The 17,972-nt window shown below is 45.7% G+C and overlaps 3 protein-coding genes across 3 annotated transcripts in view; 1 reads left to right on the top strand and 2 right to left on the bottom strand.

Moving 5' to 3' along the window:
• LOC311315685 (anoctamin-8-like) overlaps nucleotides 1-8,340 on the top strand; it is a gene marked incomplete at both ends in the record, with an annotated part of 29,838 nt that extends 21,498 nt beyond the window's left edge. The window contains 11 exons of the mRNA XM_084446389.1: nucleotides 826-978; nucleotides 2,422-2,548; nucleotides 3,125-3,180; nucleotides 3,313-3,387; nucleotides 3,495-3,761; nucleotides 4,728-4,954; nucleotides 5,214-5,337; nucleotides 5,846-6,037; nucleotides 6,396-6,527; nucleotides 7,019-7,129; nucleotides 7,660-8,340. Of these exons, the coding sequence (XP_084302515.1) occupies nucleotides 826-978; nucleotides 2,422-2,548; nucleotides 3,125-3,180; nucleotides 3,313-3,387; nucleotides 3,495-3,761; nucleotides 4,728-4,954; nucleotides 5,214-5,337; nucleotides 5,846-6,037; nucleotides 6,396-6,527; nucleotides 7,019-7,129; nucleotides 7,660-8,340 (2,145 nt within the window). The remainder of the gene's footprint in view (nucleotides 1-825; nucleotides 979-2,421; nucleotides 2,549-3,124; nucleotides 3,181-3,312; nucleotides 3,388-3,494; nucleotides 3,762-4,727; nucleotides 4,955-5,213; nucleotides 5,338-5,845; nucleotides 6,038-6,395; nucleotides 6,528-7,018; nucleotides 7,130-7,659) is intronic.
• Nucleotides 8,341-9,483: 1,143 nt separating this feature from the next.
• LOC311315918 (DET1- and DDB1-associated protein 1-like) lies at nucleotides 9,484-12,896 on the bottom strand. Its single transcript, XM_084446641.1, has 5 exons — nucleotides 12,604-12,896; nucleotides 12,163-12,243; nucleotides 11,907-11,958; nucleotides 11,675-11,736; nucleotides 9,484-11,452 (listed from the first exon to the last, which is right to left on the bottom strand). Exons 1-5 carry the CDS (start codon nucleotides 12,610-12,612, stop codon nucleotides 11,345-11,347), a joined length of 312 nt encoding a protein of 103 aa, XP_084302767.1. The 5' UTR covers nucleotides 12,613-12,896; the 3' UTR covers nucleotides 9,484-11,344.
• A 329-nt stretch (nucleotides 12,897-13,225) lies between these two features.
• Nucleotides 13,226-14,939, bottom strand: mrpl34 (mitochondrial ribosomal protein L34). The gene is made up of 2 exons (XM_084447349.1): nucleotides 14,813-14,939; nucleotides 13,226-14,031 (listed from the first exon to the last, which is right to left on the bottom strand). Exons 1-2 carry the CDS (start codon nucleotides 14,860-14,862, stop codon nucleotides 13,758-13,760), a joined length of 324 nt encoding a protein of 107 aa, XP_084303475.1. The 5' UTR covers nucleotides 14,863-14,939; the 3' UTR covers nucleotides 13,226-13,757.
• Nucleotides 14,940-17,972: the final 3,033 nt, after the last annotated feature.

Raw genomic sequence — 17,972 nt, forward strand, 5'->3', positions numbered from 1 at the left:
ACAATGTCCGATATCAAAGTCTCATCACACGGTGCACTCTCGAGATATAGCCCGTTGTGGCGATTTTTTTGTCAGAACATCAACGGACACCAGTGACCACTCCGTAAGTTTCCTGTCTTTAAAAATTAGAGTTTATGGTGTTTTGGGGGGATTTTGTCTATGCACCCATGGATCCATTGAGTGTGTTGACGACGACGGGCTATATCTCGAGAGTGTACCATTTGACAAAACGTTGATATTGGCCGTTGTATATGATCGTAAATAACCTTTTAACATGGCTTATAATGCTAAATTCCGAACCTGTCCTTAAAGGTAAAATATGTTATATGTGGAATAAAATAAACATTTTTTCAAAAAGAATACATTCATAGGGCTTTGTGAAGGCTGCAGAGTAAAAGTATTGCTTTTCCATAAAAAAAATGATTTTGTCTGAAATTATTAAATTAGGAAATATTGATTTGGTTAACCCGGACAATCCCACATGAGCCAGTACAAAAGTCCCAGGTCACTGCAGAGGTCCAGAATCAGCCACATGCTGTGTTTCTTTTGTCTGTCCTCTCCTCCCCTCTCTTCTCTCCAGTCCTCTCCTCTCATGTCCTCTGCTCTTGTCTCCTCTTCTCCCCTCCCTCCTCTCCTCTCCTCTGCTCTCCCCTCCTCCCTTGTGCACTCCCCTCCTCTGCTCTCCCCTCCTTCCCTCTCCCCTGCTCTCCTCTGCTCTCCCCTCCTCCTCTCCTCTGCTCTCCCCTCCCCTCCTCCCCTCTCCTCCTCTCTCCTCTCCCCTCCTCTCCTCTTTTATGTGCCTCTCTGCCCCCCCTCCCCCTCCAGGGTGTGAAGAGAGTGAGTCCGGTCACTGGCTGTGAAGAGTTCCACTACCCAGACTGGAAGAGGAACATGTTCAGGTGGCTGGTCAGCCTGCCGGTCTGCCTGCTGTGTCTCTGCTTCGTCTTCTTGGTCATGATCGTTTGCCTGGAGATACAGGTCAGTTTCTATTCTATTCCATTAAATTTGATTATATTCTATTACATTCTATTCTGAATTAATGTTTACAGCAAACTGAATAATAAGCAGAATTTACATATATATATACAGTAGGACCCCACTTATCCGAACCCAACGGGACCGAAGGTCGTTCGTATCTCTGAAATGTCCGGATGACTGAAACTTATGTTAAAATGCACCAAATTCAATAAGTGGTATACTTGTTTCATATAGACTCATATTAGACCAATAAATACCCTTAATTACTTGTGAAAATGCATAGAAATTGCAATCAAATAGCCAAATAAACTCATATATCCTAGCCTATAATAGACCTACAGTAGCCTATAATACAAATAAACGAATGTCCACTTGAGTGCGTGCTTTGATCAAATACAGTAGCCTACTTTATTCTCAAATGAGGCGTACGCTGCATCGATAGGCTACTCTGCATTCGCAGAACAAAATGGTATAGCCTAAAAACAACCCAACATTAGAACAATTAGAGCAAATGATAATCAATAAATAAATAAATGAAATGACAGACAAGTTGTCGTGTCTTAGGCTATTGTAGCCTAAAAGAAAGTCTCTAAAACAACCGATGTAGGCTAACGTGGCCTAGGATGTAGGCTATTATTTAACATATAGAGTAGGTCTAGTAGGCTAGTCCACATGCCCACAACACGTCTGTGTTCCTGAAGTCCATTTACTGGGAACGAAAAATGACTCGTCGCTCCTCTGCTTCAGGTTGCTGACGCGCTTTCTGGCTACCAAGGAATGCAGCTCTCGCGCAGCAGACTCGTTTGCGTTTTATGCTCGACATTAGAGTAACAAAGAAATTAAACGTGACAGTAGGCTACAGCCTACAGGCAAGATACAGTTCTGTTTTTATTCACAGTAGGATACAGTACTGTAATGAAAATCCCACCAGTAACCAGATAGCAGGCTAAAAATAAAAAATAAAAGTTTTTTAAGCCTGTCCGGTAGACCGGGAGGTTCGGATCTCTGAAGTTCGGATGAGTGGGGTCCTACTGTATATATACTTATATATATACTTACATTTATATATAAAAGTATGACCTACTATATGAAAGAGAAACACTTAGATAAAATTAATGCAACAGAGGCAAATTTCCACTAGAAAATAAATACTATACATTCACAAGCTCCAGATATAAGTGATGAAGGTTCTAAATAAAGTACCTTTTTTACCTATCCATCCATCCATCCATCCATCCATCCATCCATCCATCCATCCATCCATCCATCCATCCCTCCATCCATCCATCCATCCATCCACCCACCCACCCACCCACCCATCCATCCATCCATCCATCCATCCATCCATCCATCCACCCACCCACCCATCCATCCATCCATCCATCCATCCATCCATCCATCCATCCATCCATCCAATCTTCTATCACTTGTTTCTCGTGCCAGGAGTTTGTGATGGACATTAAGGAGTTGCCAAGTGTGACCAGGTTCGTCCCCAAGATCATGCTGGCCATCACCGTGTCTGTCTGTGACGGGGTTTACAAAAAGATCGCCTACTGGCTCAACGACATGGGTGAGCTCTGCAGAACAAACACGCCTCCAGTCAGAGCAGTAGCGCTGATCCGGGATGCGTTTCGCCTGATGGATCATAATGAATCAGGCTGTATCGACAGGGTGGACCTGATCCTAGACCAGCACTCCTGCTCTGAGATGTTATGGAATTACAGGCACTTTGTCAGGTTTGAGCTGGGCTGTCAAGAGGTCAAGATCTCCACAGGTTCAGGAAGAGTGATGCTTTCTTCAAGAGAGCAAGGAGCTCCTCATACAGTTGACACTTCAGTAATGCTGAGTGCTGTGTTTGGTTATAATGTGTCATGTTTATTATGTTTGTTTGTTACAATGATATACAGTAGATATAGTCAACATTTTCTAGGGAGCTTGCTCGATCGTCAGGGAAGAATATTTTACAGTTTCTCCCATATTGGCTCAAATAGGTGAACTGTTTTTTTTGCTTCCCTTTGGAAAATGAGTGTTAGGGTTAGTATGTACAGTGTCTGCCTATTTTCCTCTCTTCTGTGCATTGCGTTGCCTCTTAATGTGCTATATCAATAAAGTTTGATTTGATTTCACACTTGTTATCGTTTTACAGAGAACCACCGCTTCCAGAATGATTATGAGAATAATCTAATCATTAAAATGGTCGTTGTGAGTAAAACATTCTATGTTGGTTTTTATAAAGGGCAATCATCAGTGGGCAATATGATTCATAAGCATGAAAACCAGAACTTAAAAGGAAATGACATGTAACACTATGTATGTCCTCTTTCTGTTGTACAGTTTCAGTTCATCAACTCGTACCTGAGCCTTTTCTACATCGGGTTCTACCTCAAGGATATGGGGCGGCTGAAGGAGGTGAGGAGAGCAGCTAGGATAATAGAAAACAATAGAAAACAATAGAAAAACCTTACTGTCAGAGTCCCGGAGCGAGCTCAACGCCGTCTTCTCCGCTCCCCTGACAGATGCTGGCCACGCTGCTCATCTTCCGCCAGTTCATGCAGAACTTCCTGGAGGTGGTCCAGCCGTACCTGTACGAGCAACAGAGGCTGGGGGTGATCACCCCCGAGGTCCTGTGGGATCAGGTCAGATCCACGGCGCGGAAGTATGGGCGCCTGGCTGTAGGAAAGGCCCATGCTTTGAGGGCGGCCTACTCCCAGAGAGGCTCTGGAGGCCTGGCTGACCCTGGGGACCGACGGACGGAGAGGAGCAGCAAGAGGGGTGACCTGAAAGTATGTCTGAGTATCACCGGAGAACTCACAATATCCCTCCCTATTACCAGGGAACTCACCATATCCCCCCCTATCACCAGGGAACTCACCATATCCCTCCCTATCACCAGGGAACTCACCATATCCCTCCCTATCACCAGGGAACTCACCATATCCCTCCCTATCACCAGGGAACTCACCATATCCCTCCCTATCACCAGGGAACTCACCATATCCCTCCCTATCACCAGGGAACTCACCATATCCCTCCCTATCACCAGGGAACTCACCATATCCCTCCCTATCACCAGGGAACTCACCATACCATCCTCACACATATACTCCCATTCAATACATGTTGATTCTATTTGTAAGGTGATTTGATTCTGTGATATGCTGCGAATCAATATTAGAAAACTGCATTCACCATTCCATTCCATTAGTCATTTAGCAGACGCTTTTATCCAAAATAAAAAATACCATATATCGTTTACACATCGTCATTGCGATGTGCGCTTGCGCAATTGTCACATCTCTGGGCCTGTATTTTTTTCCTGCTATGCCTACTGAGATATAGCTTCTGAACAGTAGGAGGCGGTAATGCACCAATGAACATCCAGCCTGGCGACAGCACAGATAGCAATTAGCAAGATTAGAGAAGATGCCGAGAACTAATCGGGGACTCCCACGCCTTGTTTTACAGTACATATCGCAATATATATCGCAAAATAATATACTGCTGCAATGTACATTTGTCAATATCGTGCAGCCCTAATCCAAACTGCATTTAACATTAGAAGTCGTGTACTACAACTCACCCGAACTCACAAGTGCATCTCCTTTCTATTCAAGTGACTCACAGCATAATCCAGTGCTAAAGGCAAGAGTAGCAAACTAAAATACAACAGGTGTTTAAGAGGGAGGATCTTGGTAGTACTTCTTGAAGAGGTGAGTTTTGAGATGTATGTTGCGTTCTCTGCCCTGAAGGCGGGGTTTCGTCTGACTGAGGAGGAGTGGGACCTGAGCGACGGCGGCCTGCGACAGCGGAAGGTCTGCTTCACTGAGGAGGTGGACCACCAGCAGCAGGGCAGGGAGACGCCCAGCTCCCTGGAGGACAGCCCCACGCTGGCGGAGGAGGGGGCGGACCACGACAGCGTCTTCACCCTGGAGGACGAGGACAGTGAGGACGAGACAGCCGTAGCCAAGGAGACCATGTAAGCAGGGCCTTTTAATGTTATTCAACCTCAGTGAACAGCAAAGCCTTGTGGTAAATCTCCACTTTTGTGAGGGTTGCCTGGCTTAAAAAGAGGCTCATTATAAAGAGAAAACTAAGGATTTACAAATACAATGTGTTTGTACTGTATCTTCGGAAGAGCTTGTTTTGGCAATGTAACAAAAATAAGCACTTTGAATAAAGTTCGATTTGATTTGATTGGAGAGAAGCGCTGCCCTATGCGAGCCACTGTGCCAGAGTGGGCGGGGCCAGGCCGCGGAGGAGGCGGTGGAAAGGAAGTCGTGGATGGATTCTCCTCCGGAGGAAAGCCAGCCGGTCACCATGACGCAGGCCGAGATCGAGAGCTGCATGCTGACCTATGAGGTGAGTCCCTGTCCTCTCAGCCCTGTGAACCAGGACGTGAACTGCTGCGTATTGATCCAATGGTTATTATTGTGATATTGGTGATGTTGATCCACATAACACCACACAGCACGTTGACTACAGTTAACTAGAGGTGTTGCACCTGAATAGATATATTCAGACCCGATTCAAATGAACAGACTTGATTCAGATGTTGATGTTGATGACCTTTTACTCCTGTACGACCTTTGGTGTGACATGTGACCTCAGCTGTGGCCCTAGAGGCAGAGCGGGTCGTCCCTATGACCGCACGATCGGCAGTTAGATTCCCGGCTCGTCCTGTCCACATGTCGAAGTGTCCTTGAGCGAAACACTGAGCCCCAAACTGCTGTAAATGAGCCGGCCAGGACCTTGCACGGCAGCTGGCCGCCCACTGCGTGTAAACGGGCGAATGAGAGGCCACTGTGAAGCGCTTTGCATAAAAATGCTATCCAAGCACAGTCCATTCACTATTCTACCCTCTGTCCAGAGTACCTTAGATGACTACCAGGAGATGATCATCCAGTTCGGCTACGTGGTCCTCTTCTCCTCCGCCTTCCCACTGGCCGCCGCCTGCGCCCTGGTCAACAACCTGGTCGAGGTCCGCAGCGACGCGCTGAAGCTCTGCTCCGGCCTGCAGAGGCCGTTCGGAGAGAGGGTGGAGAGCATCGGACAGTGGCAGGTCTGGACCTGTGATGACCGGCTTGCTCTGGCTAGATATAAGGACACATGGGAATTGTCCTCTGGCATAATAGACCTAGTATGGTTTAGTAGAGTAATAACGCTCTTCTGCTCTGTTTCATTGCCCCCCCCCATCTCTCTCTTTCTCCATCTCTCCCTCCCTCTCCCTCTATCTCTCTTTCCCTCCCTCCCTCACCATCTCTCTCCCTGACTCTCCCTCTATCTCTCTCCCTACCTCACCATCTCTGTCTCTCTCCCCTCTCCCCCTCTCTCTTTTTCTCTCTCTCTCCCTCCCTCTATCTCTCTTTCCCTCTCTCCCTCCCTCTCTCTCTCTCTCCCCTCTCCTCCTCCCTGTGCAGACAGCGATGGAAGCCATGGGTTTGATCGCCATCATAGTGAACTGCTACCTGATTGGCCAGTGTGGTCAGCTGCAGCGTCTGTTCCCGTGGCTGAGTCCCGAGATGACCGTCATCTGCATCGTCCTGCTGGAGGTACTGCTGTCCCACCTGACAGACAGACAGACAGACAGAGAGAGAGACAGTCAGACAGACAGACGGACAGACAGACAGAGAGAGAGAGAGAGAGACAGACAGACAGACAGACAGACAGACAGACAGACAGACAGACAGACAGACAGAGACAGACAGACAGACAGACAGACAGACAGACAGACAGACAGACAGACAGACAGACGGATGGATGGAAAGACGTACTGACAGACAAACTGACAGACAAGCAGACTGACAGTCACAGACAGACAGACAGACAGACAGACAGACAGGATGCCTGCTGTTCTCTATAGTCTCAGCGGAGGCCAGCAGGGACACACACACAACCACGCGCGTTCTCCTCCACCGAGATGGGTCACGGGAACACAAGAGCAGAGACATACCTGTATATCAAATCTGTGGATTCACACCCCTGTCTGTTTGTTTGTTTGTTTATTTGCGTTGAGCATGCTCCTCATTGTGGATGTTTACAGCACTTTGCCATCCTGCTAAAGTACGTGATCCATGTCACCATCCCAGACGTCCCCGGCTGGGTGGCAGACGAGATGGCCAAGCTGGAGTACCAACGCAGGGAGGCCTTCCAGGTAAAGTTGGGAGAGCTCCAAAGTCCTCTGGCCTGTCGTCCCCAGACTGTGTTGGTTCACTGTAGTTCATCCTGCTAGTGTGTGTCCTCTTTCTTTCTGTCGATCACTCTGGATTCAAGATGGCTGGCCACATACACACCTCGGTGTAGGATGGTTTGGTACATTGCAGTCTCGCTGTGTGTGTGTGTGTGTGTGTGTTGCCGTGTGTGTGTTTACATGTTTATATGTTATAGTTTCAGTTACTAGGTCTCATTGTTATCCTACATGTTGCTGTCATGATGATCTGATGACACAGCAGATTCTCCTGAACAGCTGACATCAGCTGCATAGCCTCCAACCGTGTGGAAACTAGCTTGTTGTTGATCAACCGCTCACCCTCTAAAGTCAATAGGGCACTTCCTCGTGCGTCCCCTCTCTTTCTCTCTTGTTCTCTCACTCTGCTCTTTCTTGCTTTCTCTATCTCTCTCATTATCATTTATTTTGCTCCCTCCCTCCTCTCTTTCCTCCCCCCTCCTCTCTCCCGTGTTCAGAAGCACGAGCGTCAGGCCCATAAGCTCTTCCTGCAGCAGCAGCTGTGCCGCCACCGCGAGGAGGAGGAGGAGGAGCTCCAGAAGCGGGCGGAGCTCCTGGCCGAGGCGCGGCAGCAGGAGAGCGCCCACCAGCACCACCATGATAAGAGCCACCCCAAGGCCAGGGGAGGGGACAAGCCCAAAAGACCCAGCTCCCTCCTTGGGACCAACAAGCTGAAGCAGATCATCCCTCTCCAGGGGAAGTTCTCCTCGGGCTCCGCCCGCTCCCCTCAGTCTCCCACCGGGGGCGAGGCCAAGCTGCCGGGCTTCCTCAACTTCAAGTTCCTAAAGTCCGCCGAGGTGAGGAAGGAGGCGGTGGCGGCGGCGGCGGTTGTGGGGTCCGCGGCGCCGGGGACGACTGCGGCGGCGACCTCCGCCGCCCACGGCGGTCAGGAGAGGTCACAGTCCCCCGGCAGGACCTTCAGCCCGGGGAAGCTGTTCGGCTTCAGTAAGTCCGAGGGCACGGTGGTGTGCAGGAACGGGATGGCGCCGGCCAGAGCGGGCGATGCCCCCCAGGGCCCCAACCCTCCGCCCACCAAGCCCGAACTGAACACCACGCCGGAGGAGACGCCCTCAGGCGAGAGGGGAGAGCAGAGAACGCCGGCGCCGGACTCGGACGCCTCCAGTTCTGAGGGTTCATAGAACAGAGGGAGTCATGTGGATCACGGGGGGATGTCTGGTGTGATACATGACGTTTGTGATAAAAAAAATTACCCCTGGTTATGTCAAATTTGACGTTAGAAACGAGCTTCCTGTTCAGTTGTACCCTGGGTATAAGTGCCCACTGTGTGTTTAATGATGTATGCAAGGTTACCAAGGAGACCAGCAGGCAGTGTAGGGTTCAAAGTCACAGGCGATGTTTAAGCGCCGCCGCTGTTTCTAACAGCTGACTGACTGTAGACCGTAGGAACACTGTACAGTCAACCTTCCTGAATGAGGCCTGAGGCCTTAATCTAAATATAAGGAAACCCTTCATCTCTGGGGCCCCAGACTGATCATCTGCTACGGATGCTCCATCAACAAGATACCAACTGCAACTCTGTTGATATGCAACTACTGGTCAAGGTTAGGGTTGAGTCGAGTGCAGTTTGTTAATGGCTAGTTGATCATCTGTGAACCTCATAGAGGGTGACCCACAAAGTGTTTCCTACAACTTTAATAATGCTGCATGACCGCGGTTCTGATCCATCGTCATTGGGCCTGTTCAGACGACCTGGGCCTGAGTCTCTGTATGTATCATGAAAGTATTATAACTGTCTCATACAGGAAGAGGATCTGGTGATACTGTATATTATGTCTCATGTTCTGGGTCTGGAAAGCAGGTTCTTCCATTTCAAATGATCCAAGTGTGATGCTTGTTTGAAGAGCATGTCCCCATGCCACTTGCATGTATATGTATGAACGTCTTCAGCTACCGAGGACCTTGAAAGCCATCCTGTCAATAGCACCATGCAATAGCACAGAATGATGGCATTCAGTGTCACTGTGAAAGATGTTCTATTTTGTATTAATCTTTGTTTTTTCTATGAATTTTATTTTATTACTTAAAGTAATGAATGTACCTAAATGATGCCAATAAAATCTCTTAATGCTGGTTATTTACTTGCAATTGATATTTTATCCTTGTAATGAGGATATTGGATTGACTCCAAAACCGTATAAATTAACCTAGTTGTCAGTGTAGAAAATAAACTATTGATGTGACATATAAATTGCGAAGAACAAGACAAAAAACATCACAATACTCAGATCACTTTATTGAAGATATGGATCCTAAGTATTTAAACCAAGAATGAAACATAAAAATACTTTTGAAAAAAGAGTCAGCTACATATCCTTCCTATTCAGCATAAAACAGATTGCCGTTTTGAACCGTCATCTTTTGGATGATTGACCAATTATACAAATATTCTCTCATGACATAAACGGTCCTACCATATCCCAAAGTAGCAGATTTAACCATTTCAACACCCCATCACAGTTGGATATTCCATGACATTTTAATTTTCACTCGGATCAAAAGGAGTAAGGTGGACTGGGTAACTGATCGCAAAAGGACACTGACTGAACATTCACGCGGTAAATCACAGCACACAAGTCTTATTCATGTCATGACCACACTACTCACTGCCGGGGACGACTGAGAAAGAAGGAGCGTCTTGCATTATATCAAAAATAACTCACTTGCCTACCTGTGAAAAAAACATCATTAAAATATATGTAGACAGCTGCTCAGAGCAATCCTATAAGAGATGACCTAAGCGTCCAAGACCTATGGCCTGTAGAGTAATAGGCTAACATGCACTCACAGGACCCATTAAGTCCTTGTTTTATATCCCACTAAGGGTCGGAGGGAACTTAACTTACAAACTGCACATGAACACATACATTAAGAAACATTATTGTGGGCAGAGTCCACTTGTCCAAACCAGACAGAACTTTACACATAGCAGCAGAGGGACAGCTTCACATCATGCCTTGACAGAGTGACTTACTTGGACCAAGCTTCTGAAAACCTGAATGGCACATTTCTCCCTAATATTGACCCAAAAGTCCTTATAGGCAAAGCATATCATAACATGTGAGTTCATATACAAAAGCCCAGGCCAAATTCACCATTGGAAGCTATTGGACTTGATAAGTCACATTTCAATTACTAAGCATCCTCCAAAATGTACATTTCAAATATGGCAATCTAGCTTTGGGAAACATTGACAAAACACACTGATACAACACTCCTTTAAGCATCATGTGTTACATATTGCTACAGGTTACATCAGTGAAAGGGCTTGCATTTGAATCCTATTGTGGCCCTGTGGAAGTTCTATTTAGTCCAATCAAAAACTCTTTAACTTCCTCCGATATTGTTACCATGTAAACCAAAGGAGGATCATCACACGATCAAGGAAAACGTTTCCATTAAGGCAAGTTACCTCTAATTCATACACTCACTTCAAGAGAGAGAACCGAGAGGGCATTCTCCATCAGAACCTGAGCACCTGGTCTTCAGAGTCCAGTCACTATTAACTTATCATTGGGCGATGTACAGGATTCTTCAGGTTAACTGTGTATCATACAGTATATATAGACCTTTAACATCAAACATGTTACAGAAACTGCTGTCGTTCAAGCAAGTCGATCCATGCTAGAAAGGATATCCGACACTGACATGCAAATAAATCAATTAAAAATGGACATAAATCCGATAGCGACATGCAAATGAATCCATTAAAGGGACATAAACATGCATACGTGAATGCAGAGATGAAGAACTGTACAAGTAAACTTAGAAAAGTCACAAAACGAGCTCTGAAAAAGGTCCCTGTGTCTGAGGATGGTGAGGGGAGACGGTGAAGGTGAGGAGGTAGACTGCTGTGCCTTTTCAGATCAATATGCCAATCAGGAGGAAAAAAATAAACCTAAGGAAAATTATCAATATAATACATAAAATAAAACTGACAGTTGTTGTCAGTATCCGACGGGGAAAGATGGTGCTGTTGAATGATGTAGGCAGTGGTTAGTTCCGTCTTCCAACGTCTCTTGGCTTCTGTGCTTCTCCGTTCGTAGACTTGTGTGTGTGTGTGTGTGCGCCTGTGTGTGTCAGTCTGTCTGTACATTAGATGCATGTTGCACCGGCCACAGCATTCTACAGGCCCTCGTTCAGCTCCCTGCTGTCTGTCCTGGCGATCTTCCGCGGGGGTGCCGTGGCGTTCTCCCCCTCGGTGGGCTCCTGCTCACGCTTCTTAGCTGCATTCTGCCAAACCGGAAGTAAGTAAAACTTTATTTATATAGCACTTTTCACAGCACAGTCACAGTGCTTCACAGGTAAAAAAAAAGAAGAAAAAAGACAGTCAGAAAACAATGAGTAAAACTACACAAAAAAGAGAGTAAAATACAAAGACAAACACAACATAGCATCAAGCAGGGGTGACAGGAAGATTCCACCGACATATCTAACAGGAGGAGAGTGTTTCACCTTCTTATCCCACTGCTGGTGCAGGTATCTCAACAGGATATTCGTCTTTTCTGTGACAATGACTAGAGGAGGTGGGAAGACAGAGGAACAAAGTCATCTGATAAATTCCCCAGTGCAAGACCCAGGAGGACAACAACACGATAGTAGACTCTCATCAACTATTTGGAGGTTAACCTAGCCTAAGAACATGCAGTAAGCAGAGTACTCCACAACTCTGGGTAATGGCACCTACTCTGTTCTGAAGGATACTCTCGGGTAGGGAGGTACACTGACGGCCTCCGGTTCTGGAAAAAATGAGACTGGGATCATGATCACACCCACAAATCCTCACCTATCAGACATATTTCCAAAAAATCCTCAGAGGCATCTAAGCATCCATTTGGGGTCGTCCATAAACAATACATAAAGCCTTAAATCTAGGATGTAGTTATTTATTAACACAGTTTATTAACGCACAACATTGTCTGTTGAAATGAAGGCCGACTTACCGATGCTTTGCAAACAGAGTCAGAATGGAACCTGCTGAAGTTGCTCTTGTTATACACAGGTAGTCCTTTCAGGAAATCTGCCTGGTGGGTCAAACACAAACGACAGCAAATTACAACCGCTATACAAGGGAGGCATTGCTGTTGCCAAACAATAATGTAACTTCAAGCTTGTCAGCTAAAACAGGCTAGCTAGTTTACGACTTAGCAGGCTAGCTAGAAAACAAACAAAGGTTACCAAGATGTTACTGGGGTTAGCTAGCTAATGTGTTAGCTAACGTTAGCTAGTTAGCGTTTGACTAGCTCCACGTTTGACTAACTCCTCGTTAGCTGGCGTGGTCGTGAGCAAGAACAAAACACACAGTTTGAACTATGCAGCAATATTCAAAATTCAAAAAGAAGATTACAGATAACAATACTAGTACTAGTTTGCTAACTGGTTACCTTGTCCATGTCTATTCCCAACGTTGCTAGCTAGCTATTTAGCTAGCTCCTGCTGGCTGCTGCTTCTAGGCTGTTTCACCGTGCCTAGCTACCACGGCTTGTTTACGAATTCGTACAATCTAGCTACCTATTACGAATTCGTTCTACCCTAACGTTGTAATCAAATATATCCAGGGATATGTCACTGCGCAGGTCACATCACGCCGTAACTAGCTATATAAACAAGTAGCTTTGCTAGCTAAATGTATGTGATCTGTACTAGTCGTTTCCTTGGCCGTGCGTGTAAAACGCAATCCAACCTTGTCATTGGCTGCAGACCAATGGACAGCCGAAGAATGACACTCATTTGATAGATGGTGTTACGCAACAGCTTAAGCAGCCAATGCGAGATAGAGCCCGCCCAGTGACGCAAAAAGAAGCACAAATGCCCAAAACAAGAAAGCATTACATAATCTCTCAACACTGGCCTATCAATGAAGGGAGGCCATTTGGGAGCAGTTAATTTTTTTCCCCAATGTAATACATGCCCCTCCCCACATACACACACTCCTCCACTCTAAAAAATGAATTCCACTGCAAAGAATAAGGTATGCCAGGCAGTCACATAGGAATAGTGGATTTATTAGAGCAGCTAATTCAAAATGGCTAAGATGTGTATATATCCTCACAGCTAGTCAGTGGCTTCCATCACCATAAAGCACACAGATGCATTGGATCTGCTGGCACATGCTGTGAGCCTTCCGTCACAACCTCCAACTTGAATGGTACAACATCATGGTCCATTGGAAACAGCCAGCCAGACAAACAAACAGGACTGACTGATACCATCATTAACCTAACAAATAATTATCTGGTCATATTTCCTCATTGTTGGAATGCAAGAGATGATAGCCCACATTTTATTTGAATGACATCCAAAGCTGAAGAGGGACAAGGCTGATTCACAAACCAATCAGACATAAATATTTCCCACACATTTCATCAAAGTCGAAGCCAAGCTGAACTGAAGAGTCCTGAGGTTGGAACGTCCACATTGCTCCGCCTTTAATGGTGTCAAAACAGCGTGGATTATTCACGCCACCAACCACAACCTCCTTGACCATGACCAGTCTGATAATAAAGTCCAACCGGAAACAGTCCCTTCCTTGGTCCTGTCAATGCGTCAGGGACTTCCTCCCTTTCAGCATTCTCCGCAGGATGACCTCGATGCCTCCCTGTGTGCTGATCCTCTTGATCCAGCCGTGGGTTCTCTTCCGTTTGATGTTCTTGGGCTGGTACTCTGTGCCCCTCTTCCCCGTGCGGACCTGCTGGTAGTGCCAGGGAAACTGCTGGAACACCTCGGTCCCTTCAGCCCGGGACAGGAGGGGCCCACTTCTACTGCTGGAGGTCTGGGCTTCTAGAACATCACGCGATAGAACCCAGCCACTCCTGTGAACAGAGAGACCGCGTGGCTTATCATTCCTTTATTTCAACAGTGAGTCTCTTTGAGAACGAGCCCTGCATTAGCTTAAAGGCATATGGGAAGTGTACAGTAAATATATAGTGTGGAAATGTATAAGGCATTAGGTACTAGGCCAAACGGCATGGTTAAGAGCAGAGACTGGTAGTGTACAATGGCAGAGTATAGGTGATAGGAGGCAAAATATCAATTTCTGAATTTAAATGTATCCTTTGGACCCCAGCAAAGACAATTTTAGACATGATAACTGCGGCCTGTTGAGGTAGGATAGCAAATCAATAGGTGAAGCCACAAAGCATCAGCATGCTTTGTGCAAAGCTGGTCAATGGTAAAAAAAAAGACAAAAAAGAATGGCAAGTAGCCTAAGCAAAGCTTGCTTTAAACTGTCTTTGATCGTCAGAAAGAATACCCCGTTTTTCTCGTTATCCTGGGTTAGCCGGGATAAGTCTCTAAATGACAATTGACAAGTTTACCTCTTTAATGTGTTGTGTGTATTATATGTATGTGAGACATGTGATGTGTTGTCCTCCTCTGTTTTTATGTATAGAGTTGATTTGTGCAGCAAACGAGTCCAAGACAAATTTCCCTGAGGGGACAATAAAGTATATTATATTCTATTCTTACGCTATCGGCTGTGACGGGAATAAGCTAGCTAATGTTAGCTATCTTGCTACCACGTAACCTAGCCGAAGTCTCTGCAACCACATGTTTTATCGCCAAAGAATTCCGGCATGCAACTTCAGGCGTTACCTGCTTATCACTCCATGAAAGCGGGACAGCGAGGACCTTATGATATTCATTGTAGTTATTTAGCTACGCAACTTTAGATTGCTATGGTCACAACATGAATGTCATCTGCTCGCTAAACCACCTTCGGTCCATGGGGAGGTATGATTGGTTGCTGGTTTGAAGCGCTCGACCAATTAAGTTGCTGCTTACTAGCTCAGCAGCAAAGATGCACCAAACAGCACACACTGGGTTAAATAAGACATTTAACTTGAAAAAAGCCAGTATTTACTGCTATGAGCCACAAACTGTATAAACCGTTTTAGCTTCCATGTCTATTCATATTAGTCAATGCCATATAGCTTTAGATTTCCATTATAAGGACCAAATTACATCCATTCCACCCTGTCTTCGTCTCTCTGTCTTCCTCTCTCTCACACACGCACACGCGCGCGCACGCACGCACACACGCACACACACACACACACACACACACACTTTTGTTGCTCCTCTCCCATCCGGATAGGAACCTTAGCAACAGGAGTACAAGACATCCTATAGGCTTCAGCTCAAGCAAGGCTTGACGTCTATTCGCCGTCCTCATTGCCACTCAAATGGAGCAAGAAAGTAACAGGAGAATTATGTGGATGCGGATACAACAAGGGTAAAAGGGTTGGCAAGATCTCTCGCCTGTGTGCGCAACACCAAGGATGCTGAAAGCAGGGAACATCGCTATCCGGTGTTTTGAAAATTCAATTGTCACAATTATCTAGACATGCATTAACTTCATTTTGAATCTTATTTCATTTGTTTGATTTATAGCATACGGACAAAGCAAATGCCTCTAGGGCATTATACTGTAGAATCCGTTTAAGAGGCTAGAGTTTTTTTTTGCAACCAATGCAACATTTATTTTCCAAATGCCTCATATTTTTCTGTCATCTACCTACTATCATCAATTGAGACATATTCCTCCCCAGCCATAGTCATCCCACACCCCGCAGGTAAGCCGGATCCTATCTCTGGTGGAAATGTAGGCTAATTATCTGCATCAGCAAACATGCATGAGGATTTGTCTAAATGATGATGTGTATATTATACCTGAAAGAATGAAATGCATTTGATATGTTTTGAAGGTTAATCACATGGGCAATTTATATAGGCCTATAAGATGATGCTGACTGCCATTGCGCAACATTTTCACGTTCACATTCAATATCGATTTATTTTGTTGGCAAACATCTTGCCTCCTGCACCTATCACACAGGGTAGTAGACAGATATGGCATACGATTGATACAAGTATATGTAGAATCCTCTATATTATACATGTTTATAGGACAAAGTCTGGATTTATAAATGCTCATTATATAATGCATCTTTCTGGTATCTGGAATTTATTGTGGTAATTTACCATTCATATCATCTGGATGTGATATAGCCTCAAATTTTGTAGTACCGTCAAAGAAAGTGTAGGTCTACTAACACATGCATATGATTGCTGTCTGTGGTCATACAAAGAATCTTTGCCCCAGATTCCAGCATACATACTATGCATGAGAATACTGAACCGTGGGTAGAAATGTAGGCTATAGGGCAACATGTACTGTCTGTCTGAATGTGTCACAACTGAGGCATGGGTGGTGTATTTTGCATTGCAGAGTGGAGAGAGAGAGAGAAAGAGAGAGAGAGAGAGAGAGAGAGAGAGAGAGAGTAGTATAATGGCATACTGGGACTTGCTGTTGAGAGAAATTAAGGCAGTCCACTATGCTCATTCATATTCAGATCTCATTTTCGAGCTGGATGTTAATAAATTAGCAGGATGTGAACTGTCAGGAATGTGGTGTGAGATGATGCTCTGTGTTTAATCCCGGTTACCGGTAGAGCACGGCATATGGGGGCCAGTTTAAACTTTAATTAGCTCCTGGCAGTTACTCAACCAAATATTTCCATTGCCAAAGTAACCACAACTTTCAGGTCTGCCCTCAACAGAATGTCCAATTATGTGTCAGATACATCAGCTTAATGATAGGTGATTATTGAAATGGCTTGAAGTGTAGACATTATGGGTACATATAACATGTCTTCAATCATCCTACTAGAGCAAATCAGATTAAACAAACAGATTCTCCGGCGTTTATTGAATGGCTGGTTGTCCGTGTGATTGGGCTAATCCTAACCTTTTTGATCTGCGTGGAGGGGAAGGACTGTGTGGGGGAGGAGGAGGAGGAGAGGAGCAAAGGCAATCACAACTTTCAGGCTGAAACAGGATAGCATAGGATGCACCGACCTTCACAGCCCTCTCAGTAAATCCTCTTTCTCTCTCTCCCTCTTCTGCAACCCTTCCTGTCTCATTTGTCTCTTTCTCCCCTTATTTCTATAAATATATCAGACTTTCTCTTTCTCCCAGTCTCTCTATCCACCTCTCTCTCTCTCTAACTCTCTCTCTCTCCATCTCTCCCCTGCAGGCATCGATTCTTGTGCCATTTTAATACATTGTCTCTCCCAGTAGCAGCAGAGATACAGTCAGTCTCTACATGGCTTCTTCTGTCCCCCCACACAGAAGGATCTCCACTCAGATCCGTGCCATCTCCTCTCCTCTCCTCTCCTCTCCTCTCCTCTCCTCTCCTCTCCTCTCCTCTCCTCTCCTCTCCTCTCCTCTCCTCTCCTCTCCTCTCCTCTCCTCTCCTCTCCTCTCCTCTCCTCTCCTCTCCTCTCCTCTCCTCTCCTCTCCTCTCCTCTCCTCTCCTCTCCTCTCCTCTCCTCAGTGCCCAGGCTCTGACCCCCTGTAGATTGGACTCAGCCTCATTAACCTGCCTGGGCCCAAACATGCTTCAGAGATCATTAGAGAGACTGTTCTTCAGAGATCATTAGAGAGACTGTTCTTCAGAGATCATTAGAGAGACTGTTCTTGGCAATGGAGGGAGACGGTTCTGCTCGTGCTCCTTTTCTAAATATCTAAGTATTGAGCATAATCTTGTAGTCGGCAGCAACATTTCACTGTGACTACACAGTACATTAGATGTGACAAATAAAGGAATCTTCAATCTTGATACGAGCTAGAGGCGAAGAGAGATGGATGAGTGACAGTGTGCTTGTGTGTGTGTGTGCGTGGGTGTGCGTGTGTGTGTGTGTGTCATGCGTGACAGGGGGGGCATCATACTCCACAGGAAACAATAACATCT

The sequence above is a fragment of the Borostomias antarcticus genome, assembly GCF_949987555.1.
Source record: "Borostomias antarcticus genome assembly, chromosome: 12".
NCBI lineage: Eukaryota > Metazoa > Chordata > Actinopteri > Stomiiformes > Stomiidae > Borostomias > Borostomias antarcticus.